The sequence below is a fragment of the Passer montanus genome, unplaced genomic scaffold (genome assembly GCF_014805655.1).
Source record: "Passer montanus isolate IOZ18808 unplaced genomic scaffold, ASM1480565v1 scaffold17, whole genome shotgun sequence".
NCBI lineage: Eukaryota > Metazoa > Chordata > Aves > Passeriformes > Passeridae > Passer > Passer montanus.
This window is the reverse complement of record NW_024364270.1, coordinates 4,569,790-4,596,506: the sequence shown is the minus strand read 5'-3', so window position 1 is coordinate 4,596,506 and position 26,717 is coordinate 4,569,790. Positions and strand designations below refer to the sequence as shown.

At 38.6% G+C, this 26,717-nt stretch overlaps 1 protein-coding gene across 5 annotated transcripts in view; it reads left to right on the top strand.

Moving 5' to 3' along the window:
• The first annotated feature begins 3,974 nt into the window (after positions 1-3,974).
• Positions 3,975-26,717, top strand: part of NAP1L1 (nucleosome assembly protein 1 like 1) — a 29,654-nt gene continuing 6,911 nt past the window's right edge. For 2 of the 5 annotated variants that reach the window (XM_039703977.1, XM_039703976.1), the window contains exons 1-11: positions 3,975-4,094; positions 18,317-18,354; positions 19,192-19,280; positions 20,546-20,648; positions 21,688-21,829; positions 22,290-22,370; positions 22,602-22,730; positions 23,229-23,300; positions 23,921-24,060; positions 25,802-25,947; positions 26,034-26,053. In XM_039703977.1, the coding sequence (XP_039559911.1) occupies positions 3,990-4,094; positions 18,317-18,354; positions 19,192-19,280; positions 20,546-20,648; positions 21,688-21,829; positions 22,290-22,370; positions 22,602-22,730; positions 23,229-23,300; positions 23,921-24,060; positions 25,802-25,947; positions 26,034-26,053 (1,065 nt within the window). In that variant the 5' untranslated portion in view covers positions 3,975-3,989. Of the gene's footprint in view, positions 4,095-4,472; positions 4,492-4,529; positions 4,562-18,316; positions 18,355-18,449; positions 18,486-19,191; positions 19,281-20,545; positions 20,649-21,687; positions 21,830-22,289; positions 22,371-22,601; positions 22,731-23,228; positions 23,301-23,920; positions 24,061-25,801; positions 25,948-26,033; positions 26,054-26,717 lie in introns of those variants that run through there. The other 3 variants (XM_039703979.1, XM_039703980.1, XM_039703978.1) reach the window with 3 other exon arrangements.

Sequence of the window (26,717 nt, the reverse complement as noted above, 5' to 3'; positions counted from 1 at the left end):
TCATTGTTTTCAATACACTTGAAATAATGAAGATTGAATAATTTAGGTTTTTTGCTCCAGTTTATCAATACACACCATATCCTTATTTTCTCTATTTCTTCTCTAGGCCTAGGTTGTTTTGGGTTTTTTTCCTTTCTGTTAGTTTTCATTTATACCTTCTGTATCTGTGAGCAATCCGTCTAATGTAAGGAAACGTCATAATTTAGTCCCTGGACAGTAAAAACTATTGAAAAATGAAAGATGTTAAAGGTTTATTGTATCAAAAAGTGTATAGTCTTATTTCACTTTTTTTAAAACCATGTAATTTTTCTTTGTCTTTTATTACAGTATGTCAAAGGTTACACACACTGTATTTCTTTAGTTTGCTGCTACCTGTGTTCCCTGAGGGAAAATTTGCACTCATTTCAGAAAAACAGAAGTAAGTACAAACCAGAAACCTATGAAACCTATGAGAGCTGTTCACTCAGCTCTGTGGGAGGATTTGCATGATTTGCCATGTGTTAGCTCAGCAGAACTTTCTATGCTGCCTGTGGCACTGTTTCTAAACTATGACTTGCGTTCTGGGATGATGTGTTTTCCTTTATAAAACAAGTAGCTCCTCAAAAAGTAAACAACACATGGAAAAACTAACCAGCTCTGTGGTGTGTCATTCATTGTCTAGCCATGTAATTTGGAATAATCATCCAGTGAGAATTGAAAGAATTGCTTTTAGCCACAAGAACGCAATCTCATCTTTTTAAAGGAATACTCTGGATTCTCTGTTTTCACCGTGTACTGATAAACATAGCACTTCCGCACTGTTTCAGTGCTGTTTGAAGCTGTAACGAGGAAAAGGCATCTCTTTGTGACACTTGGAGTTTTTGCTCTGTAAATAGTTCAGTGAGCATTCTCATTTCCAGTGACTGATGATAACTTCCATGGTGATTGCAGTTCAGTCAGCTACCAGAGGCACAAGTACACAAGGAGCACTCATATCATCCATTGCTGTAACTCAGTGCTCACATCTGCCAACAGATCTCAGGAGAGGGTAACCTCGGGCAATTGGTCCTTTGGAAAACACTCAGGGAGAGCTGTTCTGAAATCTGCCATGATCAGATGGGCATGTGTAGTCGTAGTTTTTTTCATACATTGCAGGTTTGCAGTGCTGAGCAGGACATGAGTCCTGTAAAACTGAGCCTTTGTTAGGTGCCAAGCCTGTGCCTACTAGTCTGAAGGGGTGTCTAGGTGTTCAGGGAATCACATCCAGGTTCTTACTAAGGACCTTCTGCATTTTTCAAGTAGTACAAAAGAGAATGAAAGCAGCTTTAATGTTCAGTGAATCACCTGCCACAGTGGAGTTCTTGATCCGAAGTAAGCATACTAAGCTTCATGACCAACACATTTCTCTAAGCTAAGGCAGTGCTGCTTTAGCTTGGCTGTAGCCTGAATGCAGCACAAGCATGCTGAATGCTGTGCTTAGCAAGACTGAGCCTGGATCTCATTGCCAAACCCATCTGTTGCAACAGGCAGCTACAGAAATACTGGTTTAGCCTCCTGCCACAGAATCAGTGCTTGACCTTCTTTAGGGCCCTCCGTGCACAAACCCAGAGCTGTGCTCTGTCCCTCAGTGCCCTCCATGATTCTGGAGACAGCCTCTGCTTGAGCCCCCTCCACAGGCAACAACTGAGTCAGTGATGCAAGCTCTGGGGGCAGGATGCAGAAGGGAGCATCCCTGATAAGTGCTAGGCGCTGAGGGAGAGGTCAGATTCCCTGCTTTTGTAGAGCTCCATGTGTAAGACACTCAACTAGCACGTGAGGGACCTGATTCGAACTCTTCTGCTGATTTGGAGCAGCAATTTGACCTCAAGTTGCTGTCCCCAGAAGACACATCCCAGCTTCTATGCCATAGGGCAGTCCTCCTAGTGTCTCTGTCAAGGCTCTTTGTCCCAGCTGGAAGAAAACAGTGTGCACTGTGCACTCAGTGACCACACCTGAATGTTTCTCACACACGTGTTCTGAGTCCTGTAAAAAAGCTTCAAGATGTAATATTAAAAAAAAAAAAAAAAAAAAAAAAAAAAAAAAAAGAAAAAAAAAGAAAAAGAAAACCAAATCCACATTTACAAGGAAAATATATCTATGTCAATATCTAAGGTATTCTCCGGTGATTTTATTCCCATTATTCATGAAATGGCATTAGTTTGATGTTCTGTGCAATTCCAAGGCAGTACTTCAACTACCCAGACAGATCAAAACTACAAGTTACAGAGCATGCTCATGGGAAACACACAAAAAGCAAAGAAAAATATATCAGCCATTAAAACTTGAGTTTGACTACAGTTTCTTTATGTAATTTTCATGACTGTACAAATGTTAGGATAAGTTGAACCATTTGACAGAAAAACAACTGAAACCATAAAGCTTGAATGTGCAGGCAATTCAGGTTAAGAAGTAAATTTGTCTTTTCCTCTTTCCATACATCTGTGATGGGAGGTGCCACGTGGAAGCAGGAGCTGTGACCTTACATCGTGCCACCTGTCCCTTTCTAGCTTGTTACAGAGACTGCTTCTTACTGAAAAATGTTTCCATACCTGTTGTTCTTCAAAAACTGCTAAAAAGCCCTTGGTTAAGGACTTTGGTTTTATTTTGTCTTGTGAGAAGGGGCTGACTTACTTGACTAATTCAAAGCCCCAAAAGACATTTCTGAATTCTGGTTGAAAAGCATTTCCCTCCAACCTAGAGGTACGTTTCCAGCACAGACATGCTTAGACCTGTGCCCAGTCTTTAACTGTGGCTGTTGACTACCTTACACTTTCTACTCCACACTGCTGGCTTCTGCACATCTCATTTCCTCTGTGCCCCTTCACAGGGGTCACTGGGTGTCACCTCAGCGTTCTGCATGTGACCAGGTGGTAGATCTCAGAAAGACAAGCAAGGCCAGCCACTGCCTTGTGACTCACTTGTTTACAGCTGATTGCCACTTTAGCTGATTGAATAAAGGGAACGCCTGCAATGGCACGTAATTGTTGTAGCAATAACAGCAATCGACTGCTCATTTTTACCAAATGCCTTCTGTACATCTCTGCCCTCTTCATATTCCCAAGCACCAAACAGCTCGGATAAATAAGACATTAGTATCCAGTACAATTTTAAAAGGGTTGCAAGTGGGGGTACAGGTATTTTCATTTTAGAATCATGTGGCACTCCCACCTCCGTTTCTCCCTGTCACTTGGACTATGCTGTGCAATCCCTGTTCTGGATCCTTATTTTTCCTCCTTACAGCTTTGTCGTTTCAAACTATTTAAAACTGAATTATATAAAGAAGCCCACCTTCAAAAATTCAGTGTGCTGGGGAATAGGAAGGCATCCTTAAGTTCTCTCTATAAACTTCTGTCTTGCAGATGGGGTTTATTTGCCACAAAGACATCTGCTTTTGGGGGGCCGAGATTTTACTGCCAAACACTGGAACAAAGCTGGTGTGGCACCATAAGGAATAGAATCCTTTATAGTTTCCTTGTTCTTAATATAGAATGTGTTGCAGATCCTTGGCAGATCCACTGCTTTTTTTTATTTTTTGCTTTTGCTTTCTGTTGTCATTTTCATTATTTAGATAGATACATTCATGCTGCAGATTGCTTAGACAAGTAGATGGAAGAATTTGGTAAATTCCAAAGGACACACATTGAGTATTTGGCTACGTATCCTCAGCAAACAGCTCTTATGCCATCACACCATGTGTCTGGCCATCCCACCTAATTGTATTTGGAATCATTGGCTCCTTCCAGCCAAGGGGAGCTAGAAGTGTCAAAGACATTTACATTTCCGTATGTTTTGTGTAGAACACAGATACCTTCTCCAAGAATGCTCCATGCTATTACTGAAGACCATGAGCATGGGAGCGAAACTCTAGAAAGGAATCCGTTTTAGGAATGGCTTTGTTTGGAGCTCCAAGTCAGGCATGACAGGCATTTGCAGGAAACCAAGTCTCTGGCAGGCAAGTACGGCAAGGCAAAATGGGAGGGCTGGAGCTGTTGCTGCCCTTGGCTGTTCACTCCAGCCAAGGCAGAAATGGTCGAAACTCTGATGAACCACCACGGCGCTCAGCTCGGTCTTTCAAGGTAAGCTAGTACTGACTGTGGTTTTGTGGTACCTGCGGCCTGTGTGAACACAGTTTACCTGAGGAGTAACTTCTGTTTATGCTCGGGTGCCTTCAGAAACCCCCGAGTCCAGGCTTCAGGCAGCACCGAAGCAGTCGGGCTGCCATCGCACCCTGACCGGCGGGCGGCTCCGCCTGGCCCCGCTCCTGCCGGGCAGCACCTGGCGGGCTGGCCGGCGGGACGGCCACGGTCCCCCGGGCGGCCGCCACATGAGCGGGCGCGCGTGCAGGGGGTGGCACGGGCGCGTGGCCGGGGGTGGCACAGCGCGTGGCCGGGGGTGGCACAGCGCGTGCAGGAGTGGCACAGCGCGTGGCCGGGGGTGCCTGCGGGGGCCGGAAAGCGGCGCGGGGAGGAGCGGGTGAGCGTCCGGCCGGGCGCGGGGAGGACGCGGGAGGGGCTCGGTGCCGGTGCGGCGCGGGGCCCGCGCGGTGAGTGCGCACATGGCGGAGCGGCCGGTGGCAGCGCGCCCTGGCCTTGTGCCGCCTCTCGCGCCGTGTTCCCGCTGCCGTGCGGAGCCGCGCGCGGCTGTGCTGTGCCGTGCTGCTGGCAGGGGGACCCCGAGATGCAGCCAGCGGCCGGGCAGCTCCCGCGTCCTGCCTCTGCCTAGGGGGGTGTCCGGGAGTTCAACATGTCGCTTCTCCGGGCGCCTGTTAGCTGGGATCACCCTAAACAGCGTCCCCAAGGAAGGCTGAGAAACTACCTGGAGGATTTAGTAATTACAAGTGGAAGTGTTTTCTTTTGTTGAGCATTCATTAGATGTATATACGTATAAAACATACTGTGTTCCATATTGAATGTTTAGGGGCCTTACACTGACAATACTTGCGAGACTTTCAGTGTTGAGTAAAAAACCGACCTCATGTGCTTGCAGAAAAAAACACAAACCTTTTTTCAACAACTGGTATAGTAATAATACAGCAACACCTTCCACATTTTATTTCCAAGCTCTCTGCAGTTAGGTATGTGTTTGAACTCCTGTTGAGATACACTTAGAAGGTATCTCACTCTAGTGAGAACATTTCGTGTTCTCACTCATTTTTAGAGGGTAAGAGAACTGGGCATGGTGTCTGCAAGGTATGACAAATACTCTGCTCAGCGCCTCTTGGGATTTTAACATCTGCTGGTAGATGCTACATTAATCAGGCAGGAGATAGTGCCTGATAATTTTAATTACAGTCACGAAATGAAACTTGAGAGAGGACTTAAGGCCTAAGGCTGTGAACTGCTGAAGGTAGTTTTTGACAAAAACGTTAGTAGCTTTTTAGCAGCCTTCCTGCTGAGGCGATTTTACAATGGTACTCTTTAAAGAATGAGAGAAGCACTGTACTTTGATTGAAGCAAGCTGAGTGGTTTCCAGTCTCCTGTAAATCCAGAAGTTACATTAATCCTTAGAGGAAGATAGCATTTAAAATATACGTACATGGAAATTTAAGTGACTTGGATGCTTCCTAGCAGACAAAAGTTGAGGCCACTCAGGCTTTGAGTACCTGCAACACTGATGTAAGTGCTTAGTACAGGCCAGGGACACCTGAGCTTGTGTGTGTGTCCCACTTAGTCCTGTGAGAGTGATACATGTTAGCATGTACTGCCCTCCACTTTTTCTGTGCTTTGTGACAAGTCTTGCATATCATGTACTCTTTGTTTCTGAAGACAGTATTGCAGAATATTGGTCCTGTGCACATGTGGTAGATTGGTGTTTTTCAGAGCTCCTGGTCTTTCTCTGACTTTGACAAGACTAGGAACTGAGTGTTGGAAGCACGCAGAAGTACCCTGCTGCAGCTGTGCTGGCAGCCCAGTGTTGCAAGAAGCGCCAGATCTTCTGCAGCGCTGCCTGTTTACACATACACAGTAATGCTCCCACCAGCCTGCATCATCTACCCCTACCTGAGAAACTATTCCTGGGAGCAGCTGGGGGACTCATTATGATGACCTGCTTACTGAACACCCTGGAAAGGGGTGGTGTGGTTTTTTTCTTAGCTTTGAGCATGTGTGCACAAGTGAAACTGAAACCAAGGTGGTGTGGGCACGCTGTTATGAACCTTTGTTAACAGTTTTCACAACCCTGAGTGAGACCTGGATCTTACAGGCTGAGACCATGTCCTCTAATACAGAATTCCAATCTATGAGGGAGCTTTAGCTTACCCTGTACATTTGATAAAAACCTGTTTATTCACTAGGCTCCTAAAAGTTAAAGCAATGAGCTTGACTTATGGCAGAAATTGTATTCCTTCAAGGAGTAAAATAGCTTGAAGGTATTAATTTCAATAGTGAAAAATGTTGGGGGGGGATAAGACAAGAATCTTCTATTTTGAATTTTGATTCAATCCTTTGGTGAAAGCCAGTTTATTCCAGTAAAACAACAGGTATAATGAACTTGTCTCTGGTATCTTCACCTTTTTGCTAATGTAGTTGTAATGCAGTTCATATTCAGGTTCTTGTGAAACACCTGCATGGCATATCTCTAGCTAAGGATCTGATTCTAAAGGAAACTGCAGGAATTGGACAGGTTACAGAAAATGGAGATGCAGGTGTTCTTTCAATGCCTGTTTGTTTTTCTGCATCCATATATACATTCAGTGCAACTTAAGCTCTGTGATTTTCCATGAGCTGGGAGTGCTTTGGTATTTGTGAGGTGCAAATAGCCATTTACACAGAAGACAGAACTTTGCAAATGGAAATGAGACTTTTTAATGCTGGTTTTATTTTAGCACAGCTGAGGAGTCTTCTCAAGTGCTCTGGGCAACTGCATTCCTTCAAGCTTCTCCTTAGGGATGTGGCTAGTAAATAATAAAGTGGAGCTTCATAGCACGTGTTTAATCCAAGGAAAGGTTGTGATGATGGGTTTAATGCTCATAGGTCAGTTTTCATTTGTAAATTGCTTGGCGTTCAAAAGTGATTATAATTCAAGCTAATTCAATCTAGCTGATTCTCACTCAGCTCAGAGGTTTAGTGCATTTCCTCATCACCCAGCATTGTTAATCTGGAGAGTAGGTCTGGTGTCATAATGTATTTGTCTAGAAGACCAGACATGCCTGGAAGGCATCACTGAAGTTGCTTGGGGATTCATTTGATGACCTTCTGAAAAATTAAGCTATTTAGAAGCAACGTGTGAGGGCTTTGAGGGCTTCCTATACTAAATGATTGTATTATTTTTTGAATCAGCAAAGTTAATGCAGAAGTAAAAATCCTAATTATTGATCTACTTGTGTATTTAGTCATAACTTAGACCTTAAGTTTTCAGGAAAACTTCACATATTGCAGATTAATGCTTCAGTTGTATTCAGTAAAAAAGTTTACTAATTTACTTGTGATGCTCTGGAACTACTTCAAAATATAAATAATTTAAGATATGAAGTTGTATTTTCCTGAAAGATTAATCTTTTAAATGAATTTGCATCATCTGCTTAAATGAAGTCATTATCTGCATCCTAACTACTTGTCAAAGGTTAAACTGCAGGTCTTTCCTAAATAGAAAGCTGTTTGGATTTTAGTACTGGAAAATACAGATGCATTTGGGGGCTGTGTGATTAAATATACTTCTGTACAGACATGACTTGCAATGGTGATGTCTCTCAGTTTAAATCTTAACTTGCCATAATGAATAGACAGTTTGCACATCAACAGTTTCACCTTGTCATTGAGGACTATAGAAGAAAGTACTGCTAGTTGCTCCTTGGTAGATTTTTGTGTTCAAAAGGTGGAAGCCAATTTTAGATACAGAAACTGGGTTTTGGATGTACCTGTAACTTTGAAGCATTCAATTGACAATTTTACATTTATTCTTTAAAAAACTATCACTACCACTACCAAATTACAAACAGGCGATGAAGAAACCTTTGCCCAAAACATGAGAGATACTAGAATTTAGCCAAGTGTTGGAGATTCTTGTTATGAGATTTGACAAAGTGGGTGCCTGAAATCTGGAATGGACAAACCTCATGACTTCTAAGACCCAGGATAGAAATATAAATGCTTGCTATCTTTTCTGACCATCTGCACTATGACTGGTTCAATCCACTACTTATTTAGGTATTGTTTAACATGCAGTGTCTCAAAGGACGGAGAAGCAGTTCTTTCATATTTCTTGTGGGATGACTTGCCCATGAGGGAAAGTTTTGGTTTAGTTTAGGTCCTCGTTAAAAACCTGGTAGACATTGAAAAGTCAAGTTGAGAAACACAGGGAGGGTACATGAAAAAGAATTGTTCATATTGAAACCAAATTTGAATCAGTTCTTTTTGAACTTGTTGTTTATGTACGTATTTTTGTGTCATTTCTTGTTGCTCTTTACTCTAATGCTATTAGTATAAAATGTGAACTGCTTCTGTTGGCAGGCCCTTAACTGAGCTGGTTCCTCTCTTCAGCGTTGAGCAGTGGATACAGTATTTTCATTGAGGATACATTACTGAAGTGCAGGATGATCACATTTTGTAATTGTGTGTTTTAGTCACCATGCATTCATCTCAGATCTTGCCACTTCTGCACGCTGAGTAGAAGTCTTCAGTGGACTGAGTGCAGTTATATGTGTCTTTATGTAGCAGGTTTTTGACCCTTTGAATTTTAAAGTAGTTGGAATTGCATCTTTTTATTTGTTACTTTAGATTTCAATACTATTTTGCCTCACTTGAGTCACCCTTTCAAGCAGTTGTTAAATAGTGATACTAAAGTTTTGGGAATAACTCATCTTTGAATGTTGAAGTATGAACTGGTATAGTGCTTTATGCTGTTTCTTGGCTGTGCAAGTTGGCTTTATCAGAAACATATTTGCTATGCTTCAACTGGTGAGATCTTCGTGACACAGCCTCTTGATTCTTTTACCAGCATCTTCAGTGTTTTGCAGGTATCACATACTTCTATAGTGGTGCCAAAGGCAAGATTGAATGAAATTCGCAAGAGAATATTTCTAAAGAAAACTTTGTAAACAGTGTTCGAGTTCCATGGTTCAAGTTCTCTGTAGCCCTACTACATGTTTACCACTGATTTTTAAACTGCAGCTATATTCATTTGAAATTGGCTGAAACCATAACCATGGGCATTCTTCTGTTAGGTCTTTACTGCCATTTGTAACACCTCACCTAATAGCCTCCAAAATGTGTTAAAGTTGTGGTTGTGTTCTTTTTTTAGTGCATGCTAACTTGTTAGTTGTAGTCTAGTAGTGGCCTGGCTTCCATGGAAAAAAATACTGAACAGAAGCTAGCAAAGAAGTTGCTAAATACATTTTAGGAATTTCAGTGGCTTCTTGGTTAGTGAATGAATTTAAAATTGCATTCATCAGATGTTCTAGCAAAAAGCACACTTCTGAAGTGTGTACATTTTTTTCAGTATTTTGTAATTTTCTTTTCACATAAGGATGCTTAGATGTTTTTGAAGTCAAATTGGATAAAAACTTAAATGCTGCAGCTTGTGAGTTTTGCAGATAGCAATGTAATTGCCAATATGGTTGTGTTTGATTGTGGTAATCAAGGCAGCCAGTGAATGCACTTTCCCATTGTTTGATGTTGTGGCACACACAAGTTGAGTTTTCATTAAGCTGTTACAGTGCCCTCTGCTACCTGAAGAACTTTGTTAAAACACAATTTTTTTTTATTACTTTGCCACTCTTTAACAAACTGAACACCTGCACCAATATGAACTGTATTGGGAAATATTGTCTTAGGAAATTTCAAATATTTTTTTATGCATAAAGACTTTGATTTCAACCCTCTAGGATGGCTGCTGTTCTTCCCATTATCCATGATGGAAAGTAGAACCATAAAAAGCTATAGTAAATTTGTTTAAAAAAAAAAAAGAAAAGATCCTTGTTAATTTTTCCAGGTTTGGATTTAAACTTGTTACCTCTCTAATAATGAAAGATTGTTCTTAATATAAATTGTTAGGTTTTCTGCTCCAGAATCTTGGCATTCAGAACAAAGGCAGTATTGTGTGCTAATTACCCTATTTTTGGAACATGGTCACGGAGTTCAGGTCAGTAGCATAGACAAGCATGCAGATGTAGTTTAGTCCTGATTTTAATTTGTAATTTGGTAGTCCATCTCCTTCTCAGTATGGAGGCTCTTTTCTGCTGAAAGAGTAAACAGGCACTATCTAAAATGCAGTAAAAATACTAGAGAGAGGAGTTCAGTATTTGTTGATTGAATCCTCATTTCCTGATAGAAATTCAGGGGAAAGCTTACAATGGGTTCTACATGAATGAAGACAAATCCTGAGGTTACTAATAGCTGAGTAATATTACTTATATATATATGATCCCTCTGCTTTGTTTTGCAGAATTTTTTTTTCCCATCAACTGGTATTCTCATACAAGTGTAGAGCACTTCTAAGTTGAAATGTGGAAAATGGGTTTTCATGCTGTAACAGGTATACATGTAGAGAGGCCTGCAAGGACTAATGAAATAGTTGCATTGGCAAATGAAGTCGATGCCTTTACCTCAGGAGTTACTAGGGAGTGCAAAATAATACCACTTGAAGGGGAAAGAGCAGTTTCAATTGTGTTGTGTTACTTGGTTCAGTATTCTAATGTTTTTATGACGTTTATTTGTTCTCTACAGCCAGAATCAGGATTTTGCCGTATTACCATAAGCGAGATGTATCAGTACAGTGTCACAGTAACTTCAAACTTGCCTAACCCTTTTCTTGAATTGTTATAAAAGGTACTTGCCTGTGACAGCCTCTGTCTCTTGACCCCGCTGATACTCGTGTAACTGAAGGTCTAGCACTGTACAGAGAAATGCTTTGAACATTTTTTAGCTTTACTGTCATTCAGACATTAATGAAGGAGATACAGGGTTATGCATAGCTAAGGAAAAACTACAGTAAGCTTTTCCAGCGGGGTTTACTTTCTCTGACTTGAAGAGCATTCAGAAAACAAACTGTCTGTTCCCTTTCTGAAAGGAATGTATCTCTCATGTGATGATATGAGTGCTTCCCATCTCAGATATTTAAGCTCATGTGCATACCTAAAAGTTGTTCTGAGTGTGTTTCATGGACCGCTGCTTCTTGTCTGAATTTCTTACCTTTTCTTCTTTGTCAGGACACCTTACTTCAGCTTCTGCTGAAGATTCCTATATATCGCCATGCCAGTTAGCATCCCTGCTGTTAACTGTGCATGTCTTTTGCACATAGTGGATGAGTTGATGCTAGCACAGTAAGTTGTGTCAAAATGAAGGGATTGGAGTTACTGAAAGGGTTCAGTGTCACCTACTTCTTGTTACTGTATTGAGGCACCTGGATTCCTTGTTTCCACTGATCATTAGCTCCTTAGTGTCTTTATGCAGAACTTAATAGCTTTTATATTAGTAGGAAAAACTACAGTAAGCTTTTCCAGCGGGGTTTACTTTCTCTGACTTGAAGAGCATTCAGAAAACAAACTGTCTGTTCCCTTTCTGAAAGGAATGTATCTCTCATGTGATGATATGAGTGCTTCCCATCTCAGATATTTAAGCTCATGTGCATACCTAAAAGTTGTTCTGAGTGTGTTTCATGGACCGCTGCTTCTTGTCTGAATTTCTTACCTTTTCTTCTTTGTCAGGACACCTTACTTCAGCTTCTCCTGAAGATTCCTGTATATTGCCATGCCAGTTAGCATTCTGCTGTTAACTGTGCATGTCTTTTGCACATAGTGGATGAGTTGGTGCTAGCACAGTAAGTTGTGTCAAAATGAAGGGATTTGAGTTACTGAAAGGGTTCAGTGTCACCTACTTCTTGTTACTGTATTGAGGCACCTGGATTCCTTGTTTCCACTGATCATTAGCTCCTTAGTGTCTTTATGCAGAACTTAATAGCTTTTATATTAGTACTGTGTCCTTTATTGTATCATACTCCTGTATTTGGACAGTTTTAATTATCCTAGATTTGCAAATTTAAATAAATTTTGTCAATTTTACTGTGTCCTTTATTGTATCATACTCCTGTATTTGGACAGTTTTAATTATCTATTCTAGATTTGCAAATTTAAATAAATTCTGTCAATTTCTGCTCCTACATTACCAGTTAGAAATCTTTTGTTAATAAAATAACTTTGAGGCGCTAATAAAGAAATTGTCTCTGGAGAGTTCAGTGGCTGATAAAGTCTTTCATCATACAGATCTGGTATGTTGATGTTCTAGCACTGCACTACTCTGTTCATTTGATTGAGAATGATTTTCTTTTTTGGACCTTCAGCTTTCCTAAGAAGGCATATTTTTTCCTTAAGATGAATGATATAATCTGTTTAACGTATTTATCTGCTGTGTTAATCATAGAAACATGGAATTGTTTAGGTTGAAAAAGGCCTCTCCTCTAAGACTGAGTCCAGCTGTTAACCCAGCACTACTGTGTTCGTTGCTTAACCATGTCCCCAAGTGCCACATCAAAACATCTTTTGAGTGCTTCCAGGGATGGCAATTGCAGCACTTCCCTAGGCTACTTGTTTCAATGCCTGACAACCTTTTCAGTGAAGAAAAGTTTCCTAATATCTCATCTAAACATCCCTGGCATAACTTTAAACCATTTCCTCTCATTCTGTTGCTTGTTAACCTGGAAGAAGAGACCACTCCCCACCCAGCTACAGCCTCCTCCTTTTGGGTTGTAGCAGGGAGTGATGAGGTCTCCCCTCAGGATAGTAAGATGCAACATCCCCTTGTTTCATGACCAGTTTTGATGCTAGTGGAAATGCATGCATGAATTTGATCTCACAAGTATAAACGAAACACTCTGTTTTCTGCTTTATTCCCTTTCAAAATGACATTTTTAACCTGATGCATTATTCAATTGCTTCTTTTTGGAGAAGAGCTAAATTTTCCTCCTAGTTGCTATTGAACTATATGATCTTCTCTCTCATAACAACTTCCCTACCCCGTGATTGCTACCATAGGTTCTACTAACAGTTTGGAATGAGTGATGCATTTTTTGGGTTGTAGTACCAAGACATTCGAAGTGTGAAGCCCTATACCATGTACTGTGCACTTATAAACAATTCATTCAGTTCTCACAGAATTGTTTAGGTTGGAAAAGACCTTTAAGATGCCGAGCATCTGAGCTCTTTAAAGTTACAAACCTCTGTTAGATGTTTTGAGCAAAATACCCCAGACAATTATTTTGAACATGTGCAGTCAAAGAGTGTTTTCGAATAGATCTCTACTATATTTTAATTTTTATTTTCTGTATTTAATGATGATTATGTAAGGAAAAATCTTACAAATTGTCCTGGAATTTTAGGCAAGAACATCAGTTAGAAGTAACTTCATGTGAATGTACTACTCTTGAGTTTCTTAGTCTTTAGTGAGAGTTGAACTTGGCTGGTATGATGTCATTTGTCTGGCACCTTTGGTTTTTGCACACATTGCAAATAGTTTACTAGACTTAATCCTGATGGTTTTTTTTTAATACAACTAGCTGTCCTCCTGTGTGAACAATTTGTCTAGAGGAGGGGAGGAGTGTTTCCTGAAAGGGGAGGGTATGGGTACTGTTGTGTTCAGTATGGGTACTGAACAGCTGAGATGTGTTGTCAGCCTGCCAGCCTTGGGGCTTGTGCAAAAATGCCGTTGTTTTGCTGGAGGAACTGTGTCTCAGGAATGTCTTGCTGCCTCAGCTGACTATTTCACCTCACTGTGACCTGTCTTCCTGAGGGCGAGCGGATGTCCGGGTAATCTAATAGTGGTGTGCTTACTTGGGACGTGCAAAGCTGATCTGACAAAGAAAAGGCTTCTCACCAAAGTCTGTGTTCTAGCTGTAACATGGCTGGTGCCTCTGTGCAAATTCAGGTCAGTTTCTGTGTGGATAAAGGAGAGATTAGGAAGCATTGAACACTTGTAGTTTGTATTTCTATCTTCACTTATGCAAAATCACTCAGTGAAGAAACGAACATCTATGAAAACTGAAAGCTCACTAATGACTTACTTGAGGATGAACACATGAACATTCTGCTTGTATCAAACTCCATTTCTTGAAAAACATGATGGTTTAACAAGATCAAGTGTCCCTTAAGCCTAATGAAAATAGCAAATTGTCACACAGGTTTGATAAGTTTTAAATTTCAGGGGGGATTTATTAGGTTTTACTAATTCTGCAGGATACACTCAAAACAAGTGGGTAAGCTAGTGCTGGATTAAGTCTTCCAACCTCTCCATTTTGATAAAGAACATGCTTTCTTGTGATGGCAGGCAGGGTTAAGGTACCTGTATGAAAAAGGTTTTAAATGTAAACCTATAGGAAACTTGCACTGCAGCTTGCTTTTCTGTACTTTTGCTTTCTTTTTGTAGTGTGAACATCCTACACATTCTCTTTCAAGCCCTGAAAAGATAACTGTTGCTTTTCTTCTGCATATTTTTACAATGAGCAGCAAAACATTGTAAGTAAAGCCTGTGGGCGCCTCTGTATTTGACCATAATGCAGTCTACTGCATTCAAACAGTGGCTGTAGCTGTTCAAGTAACAGGGAAATAAAATATTTTACTAGTAAGGCTTTTTGCATGCTGGCTTTATACAGGGATGTAGACTACCCTTTATTTGTGCTCATAAGCCTCTTCATGCAGTCAGGAGGCCTAAGATTCCTAGCAGTATCTTAGTCCAAAACAATTACCTAGACACTGAGGCTTGAAGTAATCCACCAGGTGTATCCAGGTTTGTTATAATCCTGCATTGACAACTGGTGAACTGATATCTCCCTGGCATTACTTCAGGGAGTGATGCTAGTGGTTATGTTGCTCACATGCCAAGGTGTAGCTGCTGTTTATGCAAGTAAATGCACCTATGAATGAACTGGGAAGGACAGCTCTGTCTTATGGAAAGTGGAGTGATACGAGTTCTATATTTAAATATTTAGTGCTGGGGAGATACTGCAAAATAAATACTGCAGTGATCTATTAGAATGTTATTGATTGTGGTATGTAGTGTGTTTGAAACTGTGAAGAGTAGACCAGGACCTTGAACTGGGCATTGCACAGAGATAGTGGAGGTTGTTTGCTCTTAAGGAATGCATTTTCTCAGTGCTTTTCTGCAGTGTTTTTGTTTCTGTTTAGGTTTTTTTTAGCCAGTAGAGCTGTGTTTGCAGAGAAACTTATGGTTGTTGAAGTAAATGACAGTAAACAAAATGTGATGCAACTACATCTCTTCCATGCTAGTGGGTTGCACAGATTAGCCTAAATGTCTGCCAGCGTAGTTTTCTTGGCAGTGCCTTGTAGTCTCCTTACTCAAGAACAGTTGTCTAGAGCTGGCAGATAATTGTCATGACAGACACTAGTATCTCCTCAGTTTGCAGAAGAACTCTTCCAACTGTGTACATTCTGATACCGCGTTGTGTAATAAATGGAGGGAAGATTAAAGCATGGGACATGAAAAAGACTGCTGCAAGGAGAATAAGAAAAATCGGATGAGAGAAACACACTAGAGGGAGGCTCTGAAGCTGACAGCTGCGTGATACAGTGTATTTTAATTTAAAAAAAAATGTTTGAAGAATGTTATTCAAAGTCTTTGAGTAAACTGGGCCATAATTTGAAACCATACGGTGCTTGCAGGGGTTGTTTAAGAGCCAGGAAGCAGAGGGTGATAACTGCCCATTGCAGTGAGCAGAGGGAGGCAGATGCCAGAGTCCTACAGGGTGCTGTTGCAAGATGAATGCCTTTAGCATGGTCAGAAATTATCTTGGAAAGAGAATGAACAGTGAAAGGATGGATGAAAATTTGTGATGACGAGTAGTTGTTCAGAGGTGAAAACAAGGGCCAGTGGGGAATTCAGTAACAGGAGACTGCTGGTGAAACTTTCTCTACTACACAGTTGCATAGTGTAGAAAAAGCTTTAAATTGATCTCTGAGCTGAATATTGCAACTGAGAAACTTGAGTGATATCATCAGTTTACCTGGATGGTTTTGGGGAAAATGAGGACTAGCTTCTGAAATAAAAATTTGTTATGAATTGTCAAATACCTGCACTTCTGATCCAGTGTGTTTTTTCTGAATGTAATTAAAAGCTACAAGTGTTTCTGGGAGAATTACCACATCTGAATGTAATTAAAAGCTACAAGTGTTTCTGGGAGAATTATGTCATTGCTTTTTTCCAAGGTACATTTTGACTAATGGCCCTTGTTGGAGGTGGGATGGATATTTCTTAAAGTTTTTAGGCATTGTTTGGTCATAGCCAATCTTATCTTCATTTGGGAAAAAATGTTTAAATGAATGGTGGAAGTTGGTCTCTTTCAGAAAACCTCTAAGGTGTTTCAGCTGCTGTTTCATCTAGCCCACTGACTTGGAGAGATCGCAGGGTTTGTGCTGCCACTGGTCACGTTTGTTGAAAGAACTACCTTCTGTTTTATGGAAATTAAAGCATTTTTTGATAGGGAGAACAGAGAAAGGAATTGCTGGTCTCTGCAAGGAGCATCACTGTATTGCATTTGCAGAAAAATGTATGAAAGGCAGATGAGCTATGTATCTTGTGCTCTTTTGCACAGCAATACTATCAGTCTCCTTGAAATGGTCCTGGATTAAAAACAAATTAAGAGGAAGTGTGTAAGGAAAAAGCAGTATATTTTTCATGGCTACAATGTTGTGTACATCAAAAAGAATGCTAATTATTACATTGCTCAAGTAAAACAGGGACCTGTATGTGAGAGTTGTAGTTATGTAGTATGCTTTCTGTTTCTGTAGGTCTTCAGTGCATGCTATCTTTGAGAACGGTATTCAAAGGAGAGTCTTGAATTGTTACAGGGAGCTGTTACATGGGTAAAACTGAAATCACAAGACAAGCAAATGTGATCTGCATAAAATGAGTCAAGAATATTGCTGTAATTCCTCTTACTGAATTGTTAGATGTTCTTTGGTTTATAGCAGTGCTGCCATCCTACTTATTAGCAAATACTATATTATTTTTCTGAGATAGATGGACTTGGTTCTCTAGTTTTTCTGCATATTAGAGAATTGAATGTTTTTGATTACATTCTAGATCTTTATTTGGCACTATGAAATTGTGGTCCTAAGTGAGGACATCAGATACCTTCTTTGCATGTAATTCTTGGGAAGCACTTACGACACCAGAAAAATATATTTAGATTATTATATTTACATAAAAGGTGGGTGTTTATTTCTAAAGTTTAGATTCTAAGATGTTGCTTCATATTGGCTGTTAATATCCGGATCTTACTGGGATTGTGCTTTTGTGTTACACTTTGGACAAATCAAAGAGTTTTCTTTTTTTCTGGAACACATCCATCCAACACTGCTAAGATTCCCATTTGAATGCCTTGTAAGGAGTTGAAATTCCTGAAGGAAACTTAAATTTGTTTAGCTTACATGAGAGCAGGTAAAATTGTGACTCTAAAGCATTGGTTTCCTTTCTTTCTGGGCCAGCAAATTATTCCTGGTAGTTGGAGCCTCCTGAATAACTGGCAGATTGTAATAACGGGACAGTGTTTTCTTGTGTATAGTATTGTGTTGGACTTCAAGTTACCTAAAACATCTCTTTGGAGAATAGACTCCCAAGTACTGGTTTGCTGGTATAAAATGTTACTCATTTTATAATACATTTGAGAACATAGGTTCTTCATGGCAAGATTTGCAATAGTCTCAATATTAAATGTTTCTAGTTACTATGTATGGAACATGTTTATGATTTTACTGAGATATTTAAGAAAATTGTGATCATTCTGAATATGGGAATTAGTCACATTAAATAGCCTGGCACCTGGCATCATTTTTTTGGTAAAATGTTGCAATATTCTGGCTATTCTGAGGAATTACTTGGAATTTGTTTTGTAAAGTTGGGATTGAAAATAAAGCCACAAAAAGGCATCTTCATTCTTAAATTGTTGTAGCTGTAAGTATGTTCTGTCTGTAATCACATGCTGGAAATGAGTGAACAGTTATCCTCAGGTTATATTCCAGTTTTATACTTAGGACTAATTTTCAGTCAGTGATATTAGTACAGTCCTAAGATCCAAAACTGAACATGGCGTTTTGCTGGTACTTGGTACTTCAGTTTATGTGAGTAGATCTATAGGTTCTAAACCAGAACAAAGTTTTTCAAAATTTCTGTGTTTTAGACAGAGCTCAAAATGTGCAAGGGAGATGTGCCAGGCTTCAGACTGTAATATATATTTATCATGTTTCATAAAGCTGACATGATTTGTGTTTCTTTTAGTATTATGCCACGTGACCATAGAGTTTATAACTAAAAGGTAGTGCCACTGTTCTTATCTGTTTTTTCTTTTTTTTCCCTAGTGTTGTTTGAAGTCTAGCAGAATGGCAGACATAGACAAGTAAGTAAAATCTGTCTATGATTTTACTGAGGCTCTGAGTGTGTCTTGTGCTGTACTTGACATGGCTGGGCGCTCCAGATCCTGCATAGGCAGGGTTGTTTGAAGTCTAGCAGAATGGCAGACATAGACAAGTAAGTAAAATCTGTCCATGATTTTACTGAGGCTCTGAGTGTGTCCTGTGCTGTACTTTCATGGCTGGGTGCTCCAGATCCTGCATAGGCAGAGTCTAGATACTGACCTTGAGCACTGTGGCAAGACCTGAGGCTTGTAAAGCATGTGGGAGAAAAGCTTATGTTGCTCATGATAAATGGGTTTGTGATCTTGATTGTAAGTAAATAAAAAAGTGGAAGAAGGCATGAGTCAACTTCCTATGTTAGCTGGAATTCTGGAGGGGAAAAACAGATAATATTGCCCATTCCTATTGTTTCGCTCCATGTAGGCTTTTTTCTGGACTTTGTGTGCTCTTATTTTGTGGCATTTTAAGTGTAGTGCAGGTGATCCTACCTGCAGTTCTCAAGGCCTACACGTCTTAAGGAAGACATGTGGAGCAGGAGGCTTTGACTGGTTGATAAGAGCAGGAGATGAAGGAGTTTTTTATAAAAGAGAACTTTGTAATTCTGGGAAGTTGCTAATTCTTTAAACTGTTCTGGGATTCTCAAATGTGAAACTTCTGTGAAGACAAATGGGGCTTTGTTTGGCTATTAAGATTGCTTGTCATAGGTCAAAAGATGTGACAGTTTGTTTCTACCCACATAATCTCTAGTTTGAGCTCTTTAAGCTCCTTATAGTATATTATAAAATTAACTTCTTGATGCTGTTATTGAATATTTCTAATAGCAAAGAACAGTCTGAACTTGATCAGCAGGATATGGAAGATGTTGAAGAAGTAGAAGAAGAAGAAACTGGTGAAGATGCCAACAGCAAAGGTAATGTTGAAACCAAGAGTTTCTAAACTTCTAAATCTATGTGCTTTCTAGTTAGTGTGTTAAAAGGCTTTTATTGAAAAAAAAAAAGTGTAAAACAATTCCAGATGGACAATTGTGCTTAAGTTCTAAAGCAAGGACTTTTTTTAAATGGAGTGATTTTAATAGTTGTTTGCAGTTACTCATTGTAGTCATGGTTAATACCAGGTTCAGGCAGTGCTGGCCACCTGTGTAATTGGAAAACACAGGATTATTGTGGATATGTAATAGGATTATTTCAAAACTGAAAACAGTTAAAAACTTCACACATGTGAAGCTTTGAGTATAAAAAATTAATGTGTGTATATATGTGTATGTGTATCTCCAGGCAGTGCTGGCCACCTGTATAATTGGAAAACACAGGATTATTGTGGATATGTAATAGGATTATTTCAAAACTGAAAACAGTTAAAAACTTCACACATGTGAAGCTTTAAGTATAAAAAATTAATGTGCGTATATATGTGTGTATCTCTTTACTTTTGATTAGTTGCTAATAATTTGCTGCTGAGTTGACAGTGAACAGAACAAATCATGCTTAGTGTTACCACTCTTGAAATTAATAAATCCTTTATTATTCCCCCTCAACAAAAAACATAAGTGCATATCAAAATACTTGTTTTGTCAGTGCTGAACAGTCTTACTCATGCTTTGTAGTTAAAGTGTGGGGGCACAGATGGAATCTAAAGAGCAATTAGCCAAAAGAGAAATAACTAATAATCTCTGCAATAAAATTACTTGGACTGCTGGTAGTGCCATGTTACATATTTGCTTGAACAGAATAATAACATTAAAATAGAACATTTTGCTCAAGATGTTATGCTTTGCTAATCTATGAAAGAAGTGTTTTCAAAAGTGGATTGCAAAATTTTGGGGAACACATTCATTAGCTGAAGTAATTAAATGGCATACAGTAATGAAATGGTAAGTATTCAGGTGTCCCACAGGAGCCTAGATATGTGTATTTTCAGTGATTTCCCAGCTAGCTTAGGTGAGAATCAGAACAGAAATTATACTCTAGGAATCCTGGTTGGAAATCAGATTTTATAAATCAGAAAGATGTTTTGGTAATAGGGAGACTTCCCACAGTTTTAAACAGTTCTTCTGCATCTGTAATTCTTGCTTGTCTAATTTTCTTTATTTTTATGCACAATTTCTTTCTTTCTTTCTTTCAAGATTGGTCCAAGAGATGCACTTTGTCCTTACATAAATCTTCTTTTTCAATTTAGCTCGGCAGTTGACTGTGCAGATGATGCAAAATCCTCAGATTCTTGCAGCCCTTCAGGAAAGACTTGATGGTCTTGTAGGAACATCTGCAGGATATATAGAAAGGTACAGCATTCGTTTAGTATGAGCAGAGTGTTAAAATGGTTCTTTTGTTTTCTGAACAGTGTTGTCTATAGCATTAGTGATCATAAACCACTGTGCTGCTCAGCAGAAAAACTAATATGGTCTGTCTGTAGTGCATCTCAGAATTGAAGAGTTTTTATTTGAAGTTTCATGAAGAATGTTAATATTTACAGTGGCTGGTGTTTTCCTCTGCAGTTACAGTATGGCACACTTCTTCTGCTCCTTGGACTCTCTTTTGTAGCTTTGCCTTGGTCATGAAACATCAGTTATTTAAACTATGGACAGATATTTGGAGGCCTGGTGTCTCTAATACAGCAATTTTATGCTTGGACTATAAGCATTAGTTGGTACAGGAATGTTATTAGCAGCACTTCATGTAGTTTTCTCATGTATCAAAACTTGCTATAAATTCTTGCCAAAATGTTCCGTAGTTGATCTGCATTTATGAGGCATGCAGTAATTGCTTTCCTTTACACATTTGTAATACAGTGGCTCATTTAGCAAGCTGGTTCTGGCTCACTTTGGGTCAGACAGTGTGTTTAAAGACAGTGCTACCAGCTGCTGTGCTCAGTGAAACAAAGCAACAAATTTTGAAGATGAAATTTCTAAATGAATAATAACTCAACTGTCTTGAACTTTTTCAAAAAACCAAGCAAATTAATGGTGAGACCTTTCTTAGTTGTACTCAGTGCTATGGTTTTACTTTGTTACTCATTAATAATGTAGAACTTATTTTTAGAAGGAAGATTTACTGCACAAATTTCTCTCATGAGTTACCCAGGTGTTTAGAATACTCTGGTAATAACTGTGGTTGAGCCTCAGTTTAAGAGCTTGTGCTAAGGATTTCAGTTGCATTGGTGAAATTGGCTGCAGCTTTGATTTAAACTTTCTAAATCTTAAAACAGAGTGTAAAATGTGTTGTGGTACAAGTTGGTTAACTTGCAAGGGGTCTGGTTAAGGGAGAGATCAATATGTGCTTAAAATGCAGTGTTAGTAACAGTTCTGTCACTGAATTTTTCAGCTTGCCTAAAGTTGTTAAAAGACGTGTGAATGCTCTCAAGAACCTTCAAGTTCAGTGTGCACAGATAGAAGCCAAGTTCTATGAGGAAGTTCATGAGCTGGAAAGAAAGTATGCTGCTCTCTATCAGCCCTTATTTGACAAGGTATTTTAGTGCTACTCTGATTTGTACTTTAAAGCTTCATCTAAAATACAACAGGGGAATATAAAAACCAGAAAACTTACTCGTGTTCCAAATTACTTTGGTCTCATATGTGCCCCTTCAATTCAATTTATGCAATTTTGCCATCCAAGTGAATATCAACTAATATTAAGAGAGTGAAAAGTTAAGTCTGTTCCATAGTTACCAAAATGACTCCAATATATCAAACCTCATTTTAATTGAGCAAATGTCAGATGGTACTGTAACTTTTCTGGGACTTTGGTGTTTATTTTAGTGTGTTGAAAACCTCCTAACTGCTGAATCAATCTTCTAGAGCCAGAAGAAAAGGTAGATAGTTAATGTATTACTAATTGTGTAATTTAGGATTAGGAATTTATTGGTTAGGGTATTGCTGATTGCAATAACTAGAAAATTAGAAAATATTCTTGGTTTAATCTTCCAGCGAAGTGAAATCATCAATGCCATTTATGAGCCCACAGAAGAAGAATGTGAATGGAAAGCAGATGCTGACGAAGAAATTTCAGTGAGTATCTTAATCAGTTCTCATCAATATCTCAAGCTTTAGTATGACACAAGATTTATTAAGTTGAAGTTTTAAAAAAATATGTTTGTAATGATTACTTGCTATTAATGATGATGCTAATTCTTAATGGTTGCTTAAACATCCACATGACACTGGTATCAACAAAGAACTGATGAACCTTATGATGAACCTCTTAAAATTAAAAAAACGCAATATTTTTATTTTCTCAAGGATGAAATGAAAGAGAAAGCTAAGCTTGAAGAAGAAAAAAAAGATGAAGAAAAAGAAGACCCTAAAGGAATCCCTGAGTTTTGGCTGACAGTATTCAAAAATGTGGACTTGCTCAGTGATATGGTTCAGGTAGGCAGTGATCTGGCTTTGTTTAAAGTTGCATTGGTAATTAATCCAAGTGTCTCTAAAGAAAGCAGTAGAAACACCATGATACTTGATATGTATTGGAGAGCAATAATGGAACCATTACTTGGATGCCATCTCTGGTAACTTTTCAAGTGAGAGTACAGAGCACTGAAATACCTCCCTGCTGTTTTATTTCTTGAACCTATTCTACGATAGTAATAAATCTTTGGTGCTTATAGACGTGTGTGTGAAAAGTGTATTAGACATGACAAAAAATTGTACATGGTGTTTGCATGGGTTTGGTTGTGTACTGAACTGGGGGCTCAGTAACAGCCATTGTTGCCATCTGCTGGTCATGTTCATGGAAGTATATCAGTGTTGTAACAAGGTTTTCTTTCCAAGTCAAACTTGTTCTAAACATGGCTTTTTATCTCTGTGAGGCCTTAAATGTGCGTGTAATTGAATGTTATGAAAATTAAATACACTGTGTTTTCTCTACAGGAACATGATGAACCTATCCTGAAATACTTAAAAGATATAAAAGTGAAATTTTCAGAAGTTGGACAACCTATGGTTAGTTTGACTTACTAAACAAGATTACTTTTATGTTATCTTAAGAATTATTTGTATTTTAGCAACATGGTGCCCGATAGCCAATTGTCTTGTGGAAATCATGAGAAAATATACAGCTGCTGCTTCTGAGAAAGCAGTACAAGGTCTAGTGCTAATCTTGCATCACCCTGTGAATGAGTGTATATTAAATTTAACCTTCAGCTTCTGATGAGATTTGCCTTAATAGCTGATAACTTAGGTTTCACCACTGCATTTTGATACCTTTGGGTACTTTTTGTGTAATTGCTGTAATTTCATATATTTCCCTGGCAGAAATCAGACAGTTTTTAAAGTTGTAATATTTTAAAATTTAGAAATTCTCCCTATACATTAGTAGCAGGAAATCTGTGTGCTGGGAGATCTGTCATTACTGCAAGCAGTATAATAACTAGAAATTTCAAGAACAAGTAAATGGAAAGATTTGAAGATTTATTGTACAACTTTGGAAAATTCTAGAATAAGTTATGCATGTATTGGAGAAATGTGTATTCTGTTGCATGTGTACTGCTTGGATTTAGGTGTTTAAGAAGTTAAAGGTGTTTGTAAATAACTAAAGTTACTGTTCTGCACTTCTTTTTAAGAGTTTCACATTAGAATTTCATTTTGAACCAAACGACTACTTCACAAATGAAGTGTTGACAAAGACGTATAGAATGAGGTCAGAGCCAGATGATTCTGATCCCTTTTCCTTTGATGGACCAGAAATCATGGGTTGTACAGGGTAAGTGCTAATAGATAGCTTTAAGGCAATATAGCAGCTTTTTCCTTAGTATTATCCAGCTGTAGAGTTTTACAGTGTCTTGGGGAGGTGCTGGAAAAGATACTTCCCCTAGTAAATTGGGAACAGCTAGGTTTGATATCAGTTTTGTTAGCTGGTACCAATAACTTCCATACAGTGTAGAAAAACACATTATTTGTATTGCATAATTTATAAGCATATATATTATATAGGCATATAAATTAAAAATATAGTCAGTATTTGTTTAGAAATACTGTTCTGCAGTCAGTAAAGGTGAATTGAAAGATGGATGGTGGTATCTTTTAGTAGGCATGGATAGCTTTTGCTAGAATTTGTTTGATTGCTTCTTTTAATCTTTTTGTATTTCTGACACACAGCATTTTGGGGAGCTTATTCCAGATTTACTTTTTATATTGCAGTTGTCCATTTTGTTTTATAAGCGTTGAATGTTTGCTTTTGAATTTCTATTTGAGAAATGGAGAATAGTCATCATAATTCCAGGTTACTCTTTTTAAAAAGCTGTCTGCTCCTTTTTTAGTGAAATCTTCTGTTTTAAATTAGTTAAATAATTTTTTCTTCTACATTTCTCTTTTTTTGTGAACTGAGGGATGAGAAAAAACTATGTTGTACATAATTATTCTTATAAGTACACTTGGGCCTGTTCAGTAACTTTTGTGAAGTCTCCAGTGTTCTGACTGCTCTTCTGAGTGATAACAACTAAGTTACAGTCTATCACTGCATAGTTGGCATTGCTTTTACTCTTAAATTAATCTTCAGTTGCTCATACTGACTTATTTGCCTCTTTATTTCCCAGTCACTTAACATATTTTGCAAAGTCCTGTAAGATTTAATTTAAAGTGTTTGGGTAGCTTTGATTAAACTGTTTTGTCTTCCCCAGTTTGGACTGATTGGAAAATCATGAATCTTGACAGAGTTTGGTGTGAGATGCCACTGCTTCTGTAAAAATCAACTCCTAGTCCTTGTTTTCTCTTGTAGCTAGGATAGCCCCTTCTTAGGATAGTCCCAAAGCAACTCGCTCAATTTCTTTGAGTCTGTAAAAGAATCTAATCAGAAACTTCTGCAAATGCAGTTAGTTTCACTGATGTGACTTTCTCATGTACTTGTCACCAGAATGCTTTGACTGTTAGGGAGGCCTGTAGGCATGATTTTGCTCTGTAAGCAGGATAGAGTTAAGAAACCCCAAAACAACAAAACCCAAACAAGTGAAGATAACACAAGAAGACAGAACCCTCACAAACAACTCAAAATTAGCCAAAACTTATATGCTTGCTTGATGCATTGTTTTAAGGACTTACTGGTTATAATGATAGGTGTGGTGAACTTTGGCATACTACTAATGTGCCCAAATACCACATTGCTTTGTAATGGATAGGTGGCTCTTAAAATGGTGCAGTACTAGTTGTTGATAGAAAACTAGGCACTATTTGGTAGCTAATGAAAATTAGCATTTCAGAGACAGAGTGGAGAAGGAAAAACTTCTGAATGGAAATAATCCAAAAATTAACCTGTTACTCTTGTTCTCAACCGATAAACTTTTGAAAAGATAGGACTGAATAAATACTAGCTTAATATTTTTGCTTTTCTGTGTCTTGCAGTTGTGATAGTCTCAGTAGATACTGGTAACAAAAGGAATGGTATTAAGCTGCAGGTGGTTGTGGGTTTTTTCCCTGTCATTTTTTTTTTTATTAAATTTCCTCTTTAGTTGCCAAATAGACTGGAAAAAAGGAAAGAATGTTACTTTGAAAACCATTAAGAAGAAGCAAAAACATAAGGGCCGTGGAACAGTCAGGACGGTGACAAAAACTGTTTCCAATGACTCTTTCTTCAACTTCTTCAGTCCTCCTGAAGGTAAGCTGAACACTAGTTTACATGTTATAACTTTAGATGTAGACTGTATCTCACTCACTTATTTCTTCTGTTTTTTTTCCCTACAGTTCCTGAAAGTGGAGACCTGGTAAGTTGGCTTATTTAAAGAATGATTATGGAGTGTTTATGGAATTTTAGAATTTAACAGCCTCAGCTATAACTGCTTCTGTCTTCAACTGAGAATATTTATGAAGACTAGTATGTATTTGAGTTTTCTTTTTCAGGTGGAGTGTTTGAGTTGGATGGCAGAGTTTAGTTTAGTCAACTTTAATAGTTTATGCTTCCTGAAAGCTACCTTGTGGATTGTTAACAGTTGTAAAAATGTAGTGCTCTACATTATTAATCTGCGATCTAATGGGTGGTGTAAGTCTCTCCCTTCAGGTGTTCTTTGGGTGATTTTATCTAATGGCTGAATGTATCCAGTTTGTGTTTTATTCTGTTAAAAATTTCTCAAGCTGTTAACTCTTGAAAGTAATAAAACAGCAACAGAAAACTGCAAGAGCCTACTTTTCTGTGTGCTCACTATGGCAATAACCCATGTTTTTGTGAGGAGAAAAACTAGCAAAAATACTTAACAGTAGGGAATATATTATGCGGTTTGAGTAAGAAATGCGAAATTAAAGCTTCCAGAAGCATGCTGTTAGAACTCTATTTGGCATGGACACCAAAAGCTGTATGTTCATAACGTTTCGAAAAATAAAACCCAAAAAGAAAGTAATTGCTCAGATGGGAGACAGCAGAACACTTGGTAT